Source organism: Musa acuminata, chromosome BXJ2-6 (assembly GCF_036884655.1).
Source record: "Musa acuminata AAA Group cultivar baxijiao chromosome BXJ2-6, Cavendish_Baxijiao_AAA, whole genome shotgun sequence".
Taxonomy (NCBI): domain Eukaryota; kingdom Viridiplantae; phylum Streptophyta; class Magnoliopsida; order Zingiberales; family Musaceae; genus Musa; species Musa acuminata.
In genome coordinates, this window is record NC_088343.1 from 40,899,783 (window position 1) to 40,913,068 (window position 13,286).

At 33.9% G+C, this 13,286-nt stretch overlaps 2 protein-coding genes across 2 annotated transcripts; one reads left to right on the forward strand and one right to left on the reverse strand.

The window, feature by feature from the left end:
• Positions 1–675: 675 nt before the first annotated feature.
• Positions 676–5,355, forward strand: LOC135613679 (ergosterol biosynthetic protein 28-like). The gene is made up of 3 exons (XM_065110714.1): positions 676–847; positions 2,521–2,727; positions 4,924–5,355. Exons 1-3 carry the CDS (start codon positions 733–735, stop codon positions 4,992–4,994), a joined length of 393 nt encoding a protein of 130 aa, XP_064966786.1. The 5' UTR covers positions 676–732; the 3' UTR covers positions 4,995–5,355.
• A 1,818-nt stretch (positions 5,356–7,173) lies between these two features.
• LOC135615615 (soluble inorganic pyrophosphatase 6, chloroplastic-like) lies at positions 7,174–13,141 on the reverse strand. Its single transcript, XM_065114392.1, has 5 exons — positions 12,621–13,141; positions 11,028–11,128; positions 10,736–10,917; positions 9,086–9,184; positions 7,174–7,482 (listed from the first exon to the last, which is right to left on the reverse strand). Exons 1-5 carry the CDS (start codon positions 13,040–13,042, stop codon positions 7,390–7,392), a joined length of 897 nt encoding a protein of 298 aa, XP_064970464.1. The 5' UTR covers positions 13,043–13,141; the 3' UTR covers positions 7,174–7,389.
• Between the last annotated feature and the right edge of the window lie 145 nt (positions 13,142–13,286).

Genomic DNA, 13,286 nt, shown 5'->3' on the forward strand with positions numbered 1-13,286 from the left:
CACACTAAGTAGTAAATGAACCATCACAACAAAAGGCAGGTTTCTAGCATCTAAAAAAGTGAGGGTAGTCCCCTTAACTACAAGTCCATGACGATGCTGACGATAATAATTTATGTATAATTTAATTCGAGATTAATGGAATGCTATTTTCATAATACATTTTTTTTGTTAAAATTAATGTATTGTCTTAGTAAAACAGTAAGATGGATTCTTTTAAGGTATTTATGATGATTTTCCTAAAAAAAATTTAACATAGTATTTATGGAGGAGGAGGGGTGGATAGTTTCTAAATTAGAATGTATAAATAAAAAAATAAAAATAAAAAAAATAATATTTTAGAAATATATAAAATATGAATATTTTTTAAGAAATCGTTTTATTATATCCCTTTCATCAATGTACAAAAGAAAAACATGTCTAACCTCTGTTTAGCAATTGCTAACTTAAATTAAACTTTATGTATATAAATACATGAAATCTAAATATCATAAAATCTCTAAAAATAGTTTAGTACTAATTGTAGCTTATATAAATTTTCTCTGATAGTCAAATTACAGTCATCTATTTGAGATTAATAATATTTAATATACTAAATTAACATTTAAAGGGGTATATACGAATATATATATATATATATAACACTTAGTGCATGTGCTTAAGGCTCATTTTAGCCTTTATATAACTCGCTTCAGAGAGCGAGAACGAGAGAGAGAGAGAGAGAGAGAGAGAGAGATGAAGGCACTGAGTTGGTGGCTGATGGTGGTAGGTGCGCTCCGCCTCGCCTCCGTCTGGTTCGGCTTCTTCGACATCTGGGCATTGCGAATGGCCGTCTTTTCGCAGACACAAAGTACTAACTACATATTCCCCTTCCTCTCTCCCTCAATGTTGCTGATATGTTTCCGTAGATCGTCATCTAGGGATTCTCGGAGAAGCTATTGTTCATCACGATCTGTTACAGGGATGAGATCTACATGCTGTATTGCTCGCATTATCTAGAGAAAACCTTGTGTTGGATCTCTTTCTCTTGAAAATGAGGTTCATGAGGCTATAGAACTCATCTTTTTTGTTATTATTATTATTTTATTTGCAGGTTTTTTGTATTATTAGTAAATATCATGTCCGCGAGTTTAAGTGGTTCAATTGCTAATGCATATTCTGAATGAAGGATTAGATCTGAATAGGCGCATATGACGTTTGAAAAATTGCAATGGGTAGTCTTTTGGGTGGGTTGAGGTTGATCTTTGAGCGGGGCGTGGGTCTATAGTATAGGAAGGATCGATTATATCGAATCTTGTAATACCCAATGATCTTGGATGCTTGTATTTGGATCTTTATATTGTTGGATGTAAATTGCTCCTTCATGGTCCTGAACCAAAACTGCTGTGCGTCGAGCCTCTTGTTTGTTCCACCAAGAGTATGGATGTTGAAGTAGGAGTCATAAAGAATGGCCAAGTTTGGGTGCATTGGGAAGAGAGCAAGACCTCCTTAAGTATTTTTACTTGAGAGATTCATTTGGAATTGTCCAGAAAGTTCCTTTGTATCCATGAGTTTCTACCTGGTTACTGGAGCCATAAAAGAATGTCAGATGACAAAGTTTGGATACATTGGGTAGAAAGCAATCCGTCCTTAAAGATTTGGTTTTTCCTTAAGTTGTATCCATGGCTTTCTATTTACATGCTTCAACTATACTGCCATGATGATAAAATATCAAGTTTGATATTGCGTTTGTGCATGTACAAAAGGAAAATTATAAAGGAAAGATGCATTGTCTTGTGTTTGATTACAAAGATAAATATCATTCACCAATTGGAGGTTAGGAATATTTAGTAAAGTCGACAAATATGACTAGACCTTGGGGCTCTGGTGGTGTGGCAAGATTATGCCTGTGCTTACTTCATCAAGTTTATATGCTCTTTCATGCTTTTGATGTTAGTGAGAGAATGTCAGATCATCTTACAGATATGTGGTACACTGTGAGACTTTTGACAAGTGATGGCTGCGTTTTCATGCCTTAATGATTAATATTTTGTTATAATTCTGTTATTTCAAGCAAAATGACTTTTTAAATGGCTTTATTTCTATAAGAAATTCGTGAACAAGTATCTAATGCCTATTTAGTAGGACTGGTTCAGAAGTTAGTTGCTTGGAGCCTGAAACTTGTCAAATTAAATATATTCAGAGTGTGGTTTACATCTTATGTAATGACTAAAACTAAAAGTTTGGTGTTCCCATCTTATGAAGTGCCACTAGTTCTCATGAAAAAATTTAGACAACCACTGGAGTATAGCAAACGGTTAGCTACCGTGCAGTAAAAGAATTTGGTATCCATAAAGATTTTAGCTGATTAGATTTTCGTCTGCAATTGAAATTTTCTTGCAGTTCTCTGTTAAAGATTCGTAATTGTGAAAATTTTATATGCATCTATCTTGAAAATCTATATAATGTGGAATTGGTTCTTTGCTACATTAATAACAACTCTGTTATGATTGTTTCTAAAACCATTATGGATTTTACATGTAGTGACCGATGTTCATGGGCGGACATTTGGAATTTGGACGCTTTTGACATGCACACTCTGCTTTCTTTGTGCATTCAACCTTGAGAATAGGGCTCTTTATGCTGCGACCTTTTTATCTTTCATCTATGCCTTTGGACATTTTCTTACTGAATATCTAATATACCATACAATGGTTGCATCAAATCTGACAACTGTTGGCATCTTTGCTGGTAAGTCATTGTCATCTCTTTACAATTATTTGATACAATGTAGTTTGCTGCAACCTACAATATCTGTGCTTGCTTATTTCATAACTGAAGTTATTGAGATATGATGCTAAATAGTTGCAGGTTCACAAAATGATGTTACATGTATGGTTATCGTTTTTATTGGTCATTACTTGGTGATTATTTTAATATATTCTACAAAAGAATTTCTTAATGCATCATATTAGCATGTCTTAAATTTTGAGTCAGAAATTTTGAGCAGATAGCATCTTTTTCTTCTTTCCTCTAATACTTAAATTGTGATCTCTTGCTTTTTCAAAGAAATTTTTGCTTCAGAAAATGTCAAATCCATCCTTAGAGCACTGATATAACCTGACATTGCAGAGGTTATACCTAAGAAAGGAAATTGAATATATTACAGATGTCAGTAGTAATTTCTATAGAAGATAGAATACCAGATGATACAGTAAAAAGAGTCGAACACATATAAGAAGGTACAGAAATAGATTTAAAGGTGAAAATTAGAGAACAATTGAATTAGTAAAACAATCTATATGTTCCAAATATGTTCTATGGTATCTTAGCCCTATTTTGAATCTCCAGAATAGCTCAAATGAAGATAAATTTAATCAATTTAAACCTTATTTTAAAAAAAATCCAAAACTACCTCTCAAGTAAGAGACCAAAGTTCAATTATATGAAGGTTGGACATGTAGGTGAATGACATGTATAAACATGTCAACACCACAAATGGAAATTTTTTTGCACAATTTTAATAACCATTGATTTTTATATAACTTATGATTGCCATAATATTGTTCACAAAGATACTTCAATGCATATGTTGGAGGCTTATTCAGTTGAAAGAATCCAAAACACATTTGTATTGCTTGTACTCAATAGGTCCAGAAGCTATATGCAGATGAGACATTGTCGATATGTCATATAATTAAAGTGAAGATATCATAATTTATGTACTCTGAAGCTTCAAACACAACTCATAAGTATCCAAGTGTCAGTTTTATACATAGACAGCTAGAATAAAGTCCATACTTCAGTGCATCTGCCATTCTATTTATTAAGAAACAGTTTGGGCAGTCAATTTAAAATTAATATGTCAGTAACTATTCTAAAATGTTCCCTATACACTTGTTTGTATGAAACTGAAACCTTCTGGAATTTTTTTTGTGATAAGACCTTTGTGGATCTAATCTGTTTAACAATATGGGCTGCCTAATAGAACACTAAGGGACCAGAGGCAGCCAATTCTTTTTCTAAAACTAGTTCCTTCATTAATTCTGAAATAGAAATTTAACATCTAACTAGACTCTAAAGATCCTAATTTGGAGCCCAATTTACTTTTCAAATAGTTGTCCAAAATATGAAATGGCAAAAACTTAATTGGAGCTGAACTAGCACTAGAAACATAAAACACAAATTAACTTATAATTTGATCTGCATCAAAAGCCTCATATAAGACAGTTATGGTGTAAAAATGAGGCTTTTACCTGAAGTACAGAAACCTTAATCAAACTTCAATCTAATTAACTGTTTGGAATGGTGGAATTTATATATGTTAAAATTGAAGTACTAGTCTCAAAATTTTCCTTCTTTTAGGTTTTTTGTTTTCAGTTTGTATTCAAACATTTGGTGATTGCAAAACAACCGTCTTTAAATAGGAACCACTGACCTTCACTTAGCAATACATGGAATAGAGCTTGTTCATACCTATCATGCTTTGTTCTTCGATTAATATATGTAAATAGCCATGTGCCGTGTGCTAGGTGTATCTTATACTTTTACATATAGTTATTAAAACCAAACTGGGAAGCAACCTGGTCAAGCTTTGGTTCACTGGTTGAATCGATGGGTCAACTACATGTTTAATAAAAAAATATATTAAATATTTAAAATTATATATAGTAAAAAATATAAAATATTAAAACTAATTAAACAAGAAAAGTTGTATAGAAAATGATAATAATGATAATATCAACCAATATTATAAAGCAAATTGTGCACGAAGAATGCAAAAGTTTGATTGATTGATCACAGTAGAGTACTGAATTGAAGTTTGCTGATAGGCTTCTCTCTTCTTATGTTGCTTTTGTTAATTCAATCTTAAACTTGTAATAGCATTGGAGACTTTTTTTTGATAAAGTAAGATTTCGTTGGCTTAACACTCTGTTCTATTCTCAGGGACATCAATTGTGTGGATGCTCTTACAGTGGAATGCACATCAACCTCAGAGTGCCTCAAAGCAAGAATAAATCAATTTTCCATTTGATGCAGACATTGTCATGATCTATCGTATTATGTTATTCCCTTTTCTAATCGTGGCAGGAGAAAGTTTTGCTTAGGCTACCGCCATTTTATCATCTCCAGACATGGTTTTCTGATATGGAACTCATGCCTATCTGGTGATTCTCTAGTATAATGGTTGTGAATGCCCTCCTTAGGGTTCTTCCCGTTACTTTAAGCACTAAACTAAAGCATCTTTCATTATATAATCAATCTACTGTCAGCTTCTGTTAATGGCGGTGAGTCTTTCGTTTTCATTTGAATGTTACTCTTCAAAACATCTAATCATATGCTTATAACTATCAATTTTAGCGTTCTCATCGTTTTCTTTGCTTTGTATCTACGTGTATTGATGGCATGAGTTTCTTATGGTTGAATCTAAATTATGTCATTTTGGGAGAGTTTCTGGTTGTGGTTATTCTTAAACGAGTTCTGGACGGTTGAATCTAGATATATATTTGTGGGAGAGTTTCTTGTTGTTATGGTTGAATCTGTGAGAGCAGAAATAAAATCTAATCCTCCCATTAGAACTAACTAAAATAGGTTAAGAAGGTCAAATAAACTAAATAGGGAGTTAAAAATTAGAGCATGGAGGTATGAAAATGGTGTTTATTAGAGAATCATTTACGATACAATTGAGGTTTGATTTGAAAGAATCGGAAATTCGAAAAGTGGAGTTTGAATTGAAGGAACATAAGACATGTAATCAACTATATCAAATGTGTTGGAAAAAGAGGGTTTGAATAAATTTTTAATCAACTATATTAAATATTTAGAAAAAAAAAATTAAATTGGTTTTTTTGATCCAATCAGGAATTGCCATGTGGCAACATGAGAATGTGTATGTGGCATGTTGCATGCTACCGCCTACATTCCAACAAGCGCATGGCAAAAAGCCTGCGTTTATGGAGAGCGTAGTGACGTGTGCAAAGATCACGTCACTCGGGAAAGGGTGATCCACTTTTACTATATTATTTTTAGAACTCTTATAATCTTTCACAAAATATAAAATTATCTAAATAAATAAAATAATAATAATAAAACAAAAGTTGCTGTTTGCACATTTACTATGCGATCAATAATATATTTTGATCTTATTTTATGAAATAATCTTTCATTTAGTGGAAATAGAATAAACTAAATTTTAAACTATGTTCCCTTGATCCAGACCTTAACTAACTTGCACATAATATATAATACGTCTTAACGAGTTTATACGTTAAGAATTATACATGTATTTTTGTTTAATCATGAGAGAATTTCAAATTTTTTCATATCATCAATTGCGATCATCTATAAATTTTGTTATATAAGAGAGCTTCTATCAATATGCGCTTATAATTACATCTCATAGAAAATATTATGTTATCTTTTTTTACGGCATAAACTTTCTATATATCTTTATTAAAGTGTTAATCAATGTGCCCATTATCCAATAATTAGGTTGTATTTTATCGCTCATTTCTCTATGTGACACGATCTTTATTATATTTTAAATCTTTAGTAAGATAATAATCAATTAGATTATTATCAATTTTATTTAAAAAAATAAAATAATAATAATCTAATCATTTATTATCTATTTCTTATATGCTTACTCTTTTTGTAAAAATATATTACAACCTTGTAATCAAAATTTTGAAATAGGATTAAAGCACTCAACTTCAGTACAAATGATATCAAGTGCTATAACTCAAGTTTCTAGTGTACGCCTATCAATTATGGTATGCTTGAAACATTTGCTAGTATATATCATTAAACAATAGCCATATATGATTTTAATATAGATTTCATATCTAATTAATAAAAAATCCAATAAGGATATTCAATAAATTTAAATCATTCATCAAAATAAAAAATATTTATTGACAAATCAATCAGTTATGCTAGGGTTACAAGTGTCTCTAGTATCTACCAAAAATAACGTATGAGAGAGATATTAGGTTTGGTTGCATATCATAGGCAAAGAATTAATCTAATAATGTAAAAATATCTTTACTAGGTTATCAATATTATTAACTTGATGAATGATCATAGGTTGTCCGTGGACTTTTGACAAGTGAACAAAGCTAAATTATCTTTTCCTACGGACGATAAGCTGCAAAGTGCAGAAGATATATCTACTACCTGCTAGCAGCAAAGATGAACTTCAATAAGCAAATCTTCCATGAGATGATTGAGTCGATTAGCATTGAGGTGATCAAAACATTATGTTTGTCTAACAGGAGACCACGCATGTGGATGATGACAAATATCATGCCAATCATGCATTATTTGAATTTTAAACCTGTATGTGCATATTTAAACCCTCCGCGAACATTAAAAAAATCTAGCAGTCTTCTTGTTACTTCACCAGAATAGAAGTCATAACAGCGAAAGGTCTCCAGCAGGAACTGATCTTCTCATCAATTTTGTCCATGACTCGTTTGTCTCAGTAATAACTTTCAAAGCATAGTCCTATACACCAAAAAGAACAAAAGAATACAATAAAATTGAGTATATACCATATTTTACAATTACAATTGAAACTGCACATGTTAACCAAAAGTTTGTAAGTAGAGGCACTATGTGCAGACAGAAAAGAAGCATGTCATAAGAGTGAGGCGTTGAAGATGCATGCATCAGGAACAAACTGTATAATCAGAGACTACTTTCTGAAATTGCTAGTACGGTTCAATGATGAATTTCCTTAGCTTCAACGCAAAGGTGTATAAATTAATTCTTCAAGGGAGAAAAGATCGATCACTAAATTTTTTTCTTTCATTGAGAAGGAGAATAACAAAACAATTAGGTTTTGACCATCATTTCTTTAATTCTCTCCTTACCTTTATAACCTTTACTTTTGACCATCATTTCTTCTTTCTTCTCTTATAACACCTTTGATTATTGTATTTTAGAAGACGCAAGACTCTAACTTATAAGCTAATAAGCTAAAATATGCATTTTATTTATTTAGATACTGGCCAATGATAATTGTTGATGTATGGCTTTCTATATAAAAATCACAGTTCTAATAGCTCATCATATCGATACAAGAGCGGGGCCATTATGGTGATGCATATTGGACGAAACTAACATACATGAGTCAGGTCATGGCAGGGGCTGCATAGAGCTTTACCCATGGACTAGCACAAGTCTACTGAGTGCCAACTATTTTAAAGCAAACCAGCCTGTCCAATGCAATCAATGCTTTTCTACCAGTTTCAATGAAAATTAGACTAATTTTGATAAAAGCTGGTTAACAACTGTAAAGACTCAGATTAGAGCTGATCTGCTTTAAGGCATCATTTAAAGCAGATTGCTAAAATATTGCTGAAATTGTAACTCTATAAGGAATGATCAGTATGGGAGGCTCTTGCTAGAGCAGGATATAAGGAGAGTCTGATATTCATAGCTTACCCCAAGATGTGGATAGGTGGTTTCTGAGGTTCACATCCATGAAACCTAGGTCAGAAAGGAGCAATCCTACTGGTGCATTAAGGCTTACTCAGGTTAAAACATAGAATATGACAGGCTAAAAAAAACCTCATACTGGTATGGATATTGATGTGGAAGAAGACAAACAAATCATGTCATGATCATGCTTAACAATCAATTGATGTTGTTTACAGAATTTTTTTGATATCATAATAAATTCTTGCATTCAAAAAATAAAATAATTTTATACTGTTATTCTGCAATGCCTTTTCAGAGTGCAGTTCCAAACTGGTAGATTCTCCTATATTATATTTCAAGTATTTGTTGAGACATTCATATTTAATAAAAAAAAAGGCTAGAATATCCAGACCAGAAATGAGTAGTAAGCATCACCAGACAATGTAAAACAGTATCATTTTATAAAACTTAATTCTCTTTAAAATTGAAATAATCAACAAAGTCTATGAACCATACAACAGTATATGAAATGGGAACCACTCAAGAATCACCACACAAAAACTGAACATGCAAAAGGGCAATTTCGAATAACATCTGCCAATTTAGAATTGAATTCAAATAAGAAAATACTGTCTTGAGCAACATGTGGATAAAAGATTCTAATACGACAATATAGAGACCTTACCTTGTTTGCAGCTTTGTTGCCAAGACCAAATTTATTAGCAGGCTTTCCATCTGGAATCTTGTAGTCTCTGAACCAGTCTCTTATAGCAGTCAGAGTTCCCTATAGCAACAGCAGGCCCAGTGGGTTCCAAATAATCAACCACAAAGAATATGAATAAGCACAATGAAAACAGCAGTTGTTTGTTGTACTTCACTATCAACTCATCCACTGAAAGATCAATAGAAGGAAAGAAGTGAAATTTATTAACAGAAATCACAAAATCACAATTATCTCCAGAAAAAGGCTGAATTAGATCCCTTCAAACTTAATGATATTTTAAAATCAAGGTTAGAACATTGCTTTCTCAATGTATGAATCTTTTGAAATGTGACAGTCATGTCGTGTTCAACTGAATAACATTGAGAAATTATGGACACCTCTTTTTCCATTTTTACCCTGTTCTAGAATGCAAATATCATAAAACAACAAAAGGAATCCATCCAGTTGATGGCGAATATCAGTTCAGAAGGTTTAGCATGACAGAACACTTTTAATTTCTTGTACTGGCTCAGAAAACACACGAACATAATATGCATAAAGCACCAAGCAGTTGGAAGTGTACAATATAGGTGGCCCTATGTGAAAGACAGAATATGTGCTAAGACAATTTTCTGTTGGTTTGCATATTCAGACAGCATAACAGACAATATGGTCTGGATAAAATAAGCCTTTGCACTACAATAAAGATGGTCTGTTGTGAATTTAGTGCCCAGTGTTTGAGTCATGAAAACAACCCCTTTGCTTGCGGGGGTAAAGGCTGTACACACTGGGGCTCTCCCTAAATCTTGAACCTGCAGGAGACTCAGCAATGATTGCCCTTTTTTACCAATTGACAATGTAGATTGTCTATCAAATGACACTGGAAAACTCTGGAACCCCAATTAAGTCTAATGTTCATGCTAATACTACTCTTTAGTTCAATATAACAATTCTAAGAACTTAATATACAAACCCTTACAAGTGACAAACAACTAGGTACCTCTGCAAGTAATATTTAATTCCAAACTAGCAGAAAATCCTAATGCAAAACAAATGCAAGATAACAACTGTTTAGATTTTATCTCTATCTAAAGGGTCTCCAACACATTTAATGCAAACAGGAAAACTAATTCAGTCTGAATTTCACTTCATTAACAAAAAGGTGCAGATATTTGTTAATATGCACACTGATTTCTGTAGTTTAAAATCATAGAATAACAAATTTCTATCTACAAATGCATCAAATATAGACATATAATGAAAAAAAATATTAAATTTTTAGTACATCAAAATGTTCTTCATTGGCATACATAGGAAAACCAGTGGGTTTGGTTAGAGTTGGTGCATGCATGGTTAATGGACTTCAGATGCCCAAAGAGTTAATTATCCACAGCCAAGGATATTTAAGGCCTTGTATCTTGACGTTTCAAACTAAGAAACCAGACGGGCATCGAGGCAATAGATAAAGAAAATCCAAATCTCAGACCTATCTATATTACTGAATCTATTACAGGGCAATGATGTTATCATGTAAAAACTAGGTCGTGGCAACAAACCACATATGGAAGAGTTTCTCAGTTTGATGCACATAGATGTGAAATTCAACAAATTTATTTTAATAGAAAAACATACTGGAAAATGCTTCTCAACATCATCAACATCATTTACAAGTGAAGCTCGAGAATCATCCAATGAAATAGCAACAATCTTCCAGTCTAGCTCCCCTTCGTCAATCATGGCTAAAGCTGCCAAGGGTTTCACCTTAAGGATATCACCAATCTTAGCCCGTCTTTCACCTATCTCAACAACATCAACTGGAACATGGAGAATATCAGGTCATTATGTTGCTGACAGAACCAGGGCTCTTGCTAGACTATCTAAATCAATTAATGTATCACATAAATAGGGGATGGTTCTAATAAACCTGGATCATTATCTCCAAAAGCCCCTTCAACTTCTGCATTAGCAAAAGATGGGTCTTCCCATGTTTGAGGAAGTAATCCATAATTCCAGTTTATATTGTACCTGAAATTAAAAAAATAAACAGTCAGTCAAATTTACATAATTACATGAACTTTTATGGTGGGGGTGTATTCTCCCTATCAAGTCCAATTAATCTTTTTGCATGATTTGGCACTTTCAACTTATTTCTGCGGTCCACCGACAAAATTTGACACTCATTTTGGCAAGATTCCTTATGTTTCTGTAACAGGTGACATGGCCATGGTTATCAAACAAAATATCTCGTATTAATGCAATGGCTATGATTAATCCCATTTACCCATTGTTTATGTTATATTCAAGTGAGGCATTTAGGTGTTTGGTTTCCTCATCTATGTGCATCTCATCCATATGAAGTACACAAGTCGTCAGAGTTTAATAAAAAAACTTTTTCAATGACACTAGGAAGCCACAGTAATTTGATAGTAAAAAGAACAGGATTCATCCATTGTACTAAACCAAGATAATTTAAGAGTATTGATATGCAAATTTTGAGATAAAAAATATACCTTCAAATATAGATATAGTTGGTCAAGAGAATAAAATCATATGAATAGTCTCCGTTGAGACATCCGGATTGGTTAGTGCATTGTTGTGCAAGTGATAGGTTTTAAGTACGAGTCTCATGTGTGAGCGTCATATATGCTATTAAATATAATGAAATTTTTTATTATTTTTAAAAAATTATATAAATAATAAAAAGATAGACAAAGAGCTCTAGTAAGCAATTTAATACATTCTTAAAGATAAATCATAATATTAGGACGTTAAACCAAGAGAATTTAACTCAATTGCATCTTGGATCCTTGATCTGATGATAAGTTGCTTGAATTCTTAATTGCATGCAGATTTAATACTAATCAATGTTTGATGTTGCCATTGCACTTTGGGATATTTTCTCAAGAAAGCACCTTATCAGTATGCAGTAACCGGTCTATGATATGAACAAGCCATCTCAAGACACGAATTTTAACTTCTCATAATATGTAAGCAACAGAAATTACCTCACAGATGTATGTTGACTCAAACAATGTTGACCACTTGACCTTGTCAAAAGTTTCACCCTTGACAAACTAAAATTCAATCCGAGATGGTAAATCAACATGATTTCCATCTAGATTGCATATCAGTGATTATTGTCAAATGACTTGGGAATATGTTAGGACAAAAAAACAAAAAAAAGAATAGCCATATTTAAGATTGTATACATGGTCCACCAACTCCATAGTAAATGCTGCGATTTGCTATCAGTTCTAAAAGGATATCCTATTATTTACTTAAGTGGATTCACCAAAAGAGCCTGATAATTCAAGTTCATACAGTGCAATTATTTGATCTGTCTTCGAGGACAAACCCTTTGATGGGAAAACCATATTCACAGCATTACTCCAGGCTGTCCAAGAACTGAACCCATGAAGCCTTCAGGCTCAGACTTTAACAGTTAAAGAAAATACCAAGCAAACTAAGCGAAATGGAAAGACAACAAAAGAAGTGATTGAGGTGCAAATGATCTCACGGGTAGTATCGAAGCTTCCCCTTCTTTGTGTCCTGCTTTATAGGCGTGAACGGCTCATCGGTGGCCACCTCCATCTTCGCGCTCGACACCTTGGGGATCTCCACAACGAAGTTGAAGACCCCGTCTCCCACATGCAAGGGCACATCGTGCCACGGTGAGATATTCTTGCCGGAGCCATCAAGGAAGAAGACCCGGTAATCGAGTGTCTCCGGGAGGCCCTCCTCCTTGGTCTGGATGTCGGCCTTGTAGAGGGCGGATGGGGCTACGAAGCGCCGTTGGGGCGTGAGGGAGACGGCCCTCGGCCTGGCTGAGAGGATGGCGCCCTGGTAGGCCGGAGGAGAGCACCGCCATCGTAATCCATGGAAAGCGCCGCCGGCCGCGGCGGTGAAGCGGGTAGCGGATGCGGTCGCGGCCGTCGCCATGGGTCAGTAAGGGGCCGGAGTCTGAGAGCAAGCGAGGTGTGGTGCTCGGTGATTTGGAAGGTGAGGCCGCAGCCGTCACAACTCGTTAAGTGAGAGACCAAGGTATCGGGACCAAATCTCGTGACTTAACCCCTAGCCTCGTTAATCAAATCACGTGGCGTACAACCAAAACAGTTGCCATTCCGCCGGTTTGAACCGCGTTCGAAAAACCACTTGGTCGGGTTGATTTCCGGTCGATGCGTTA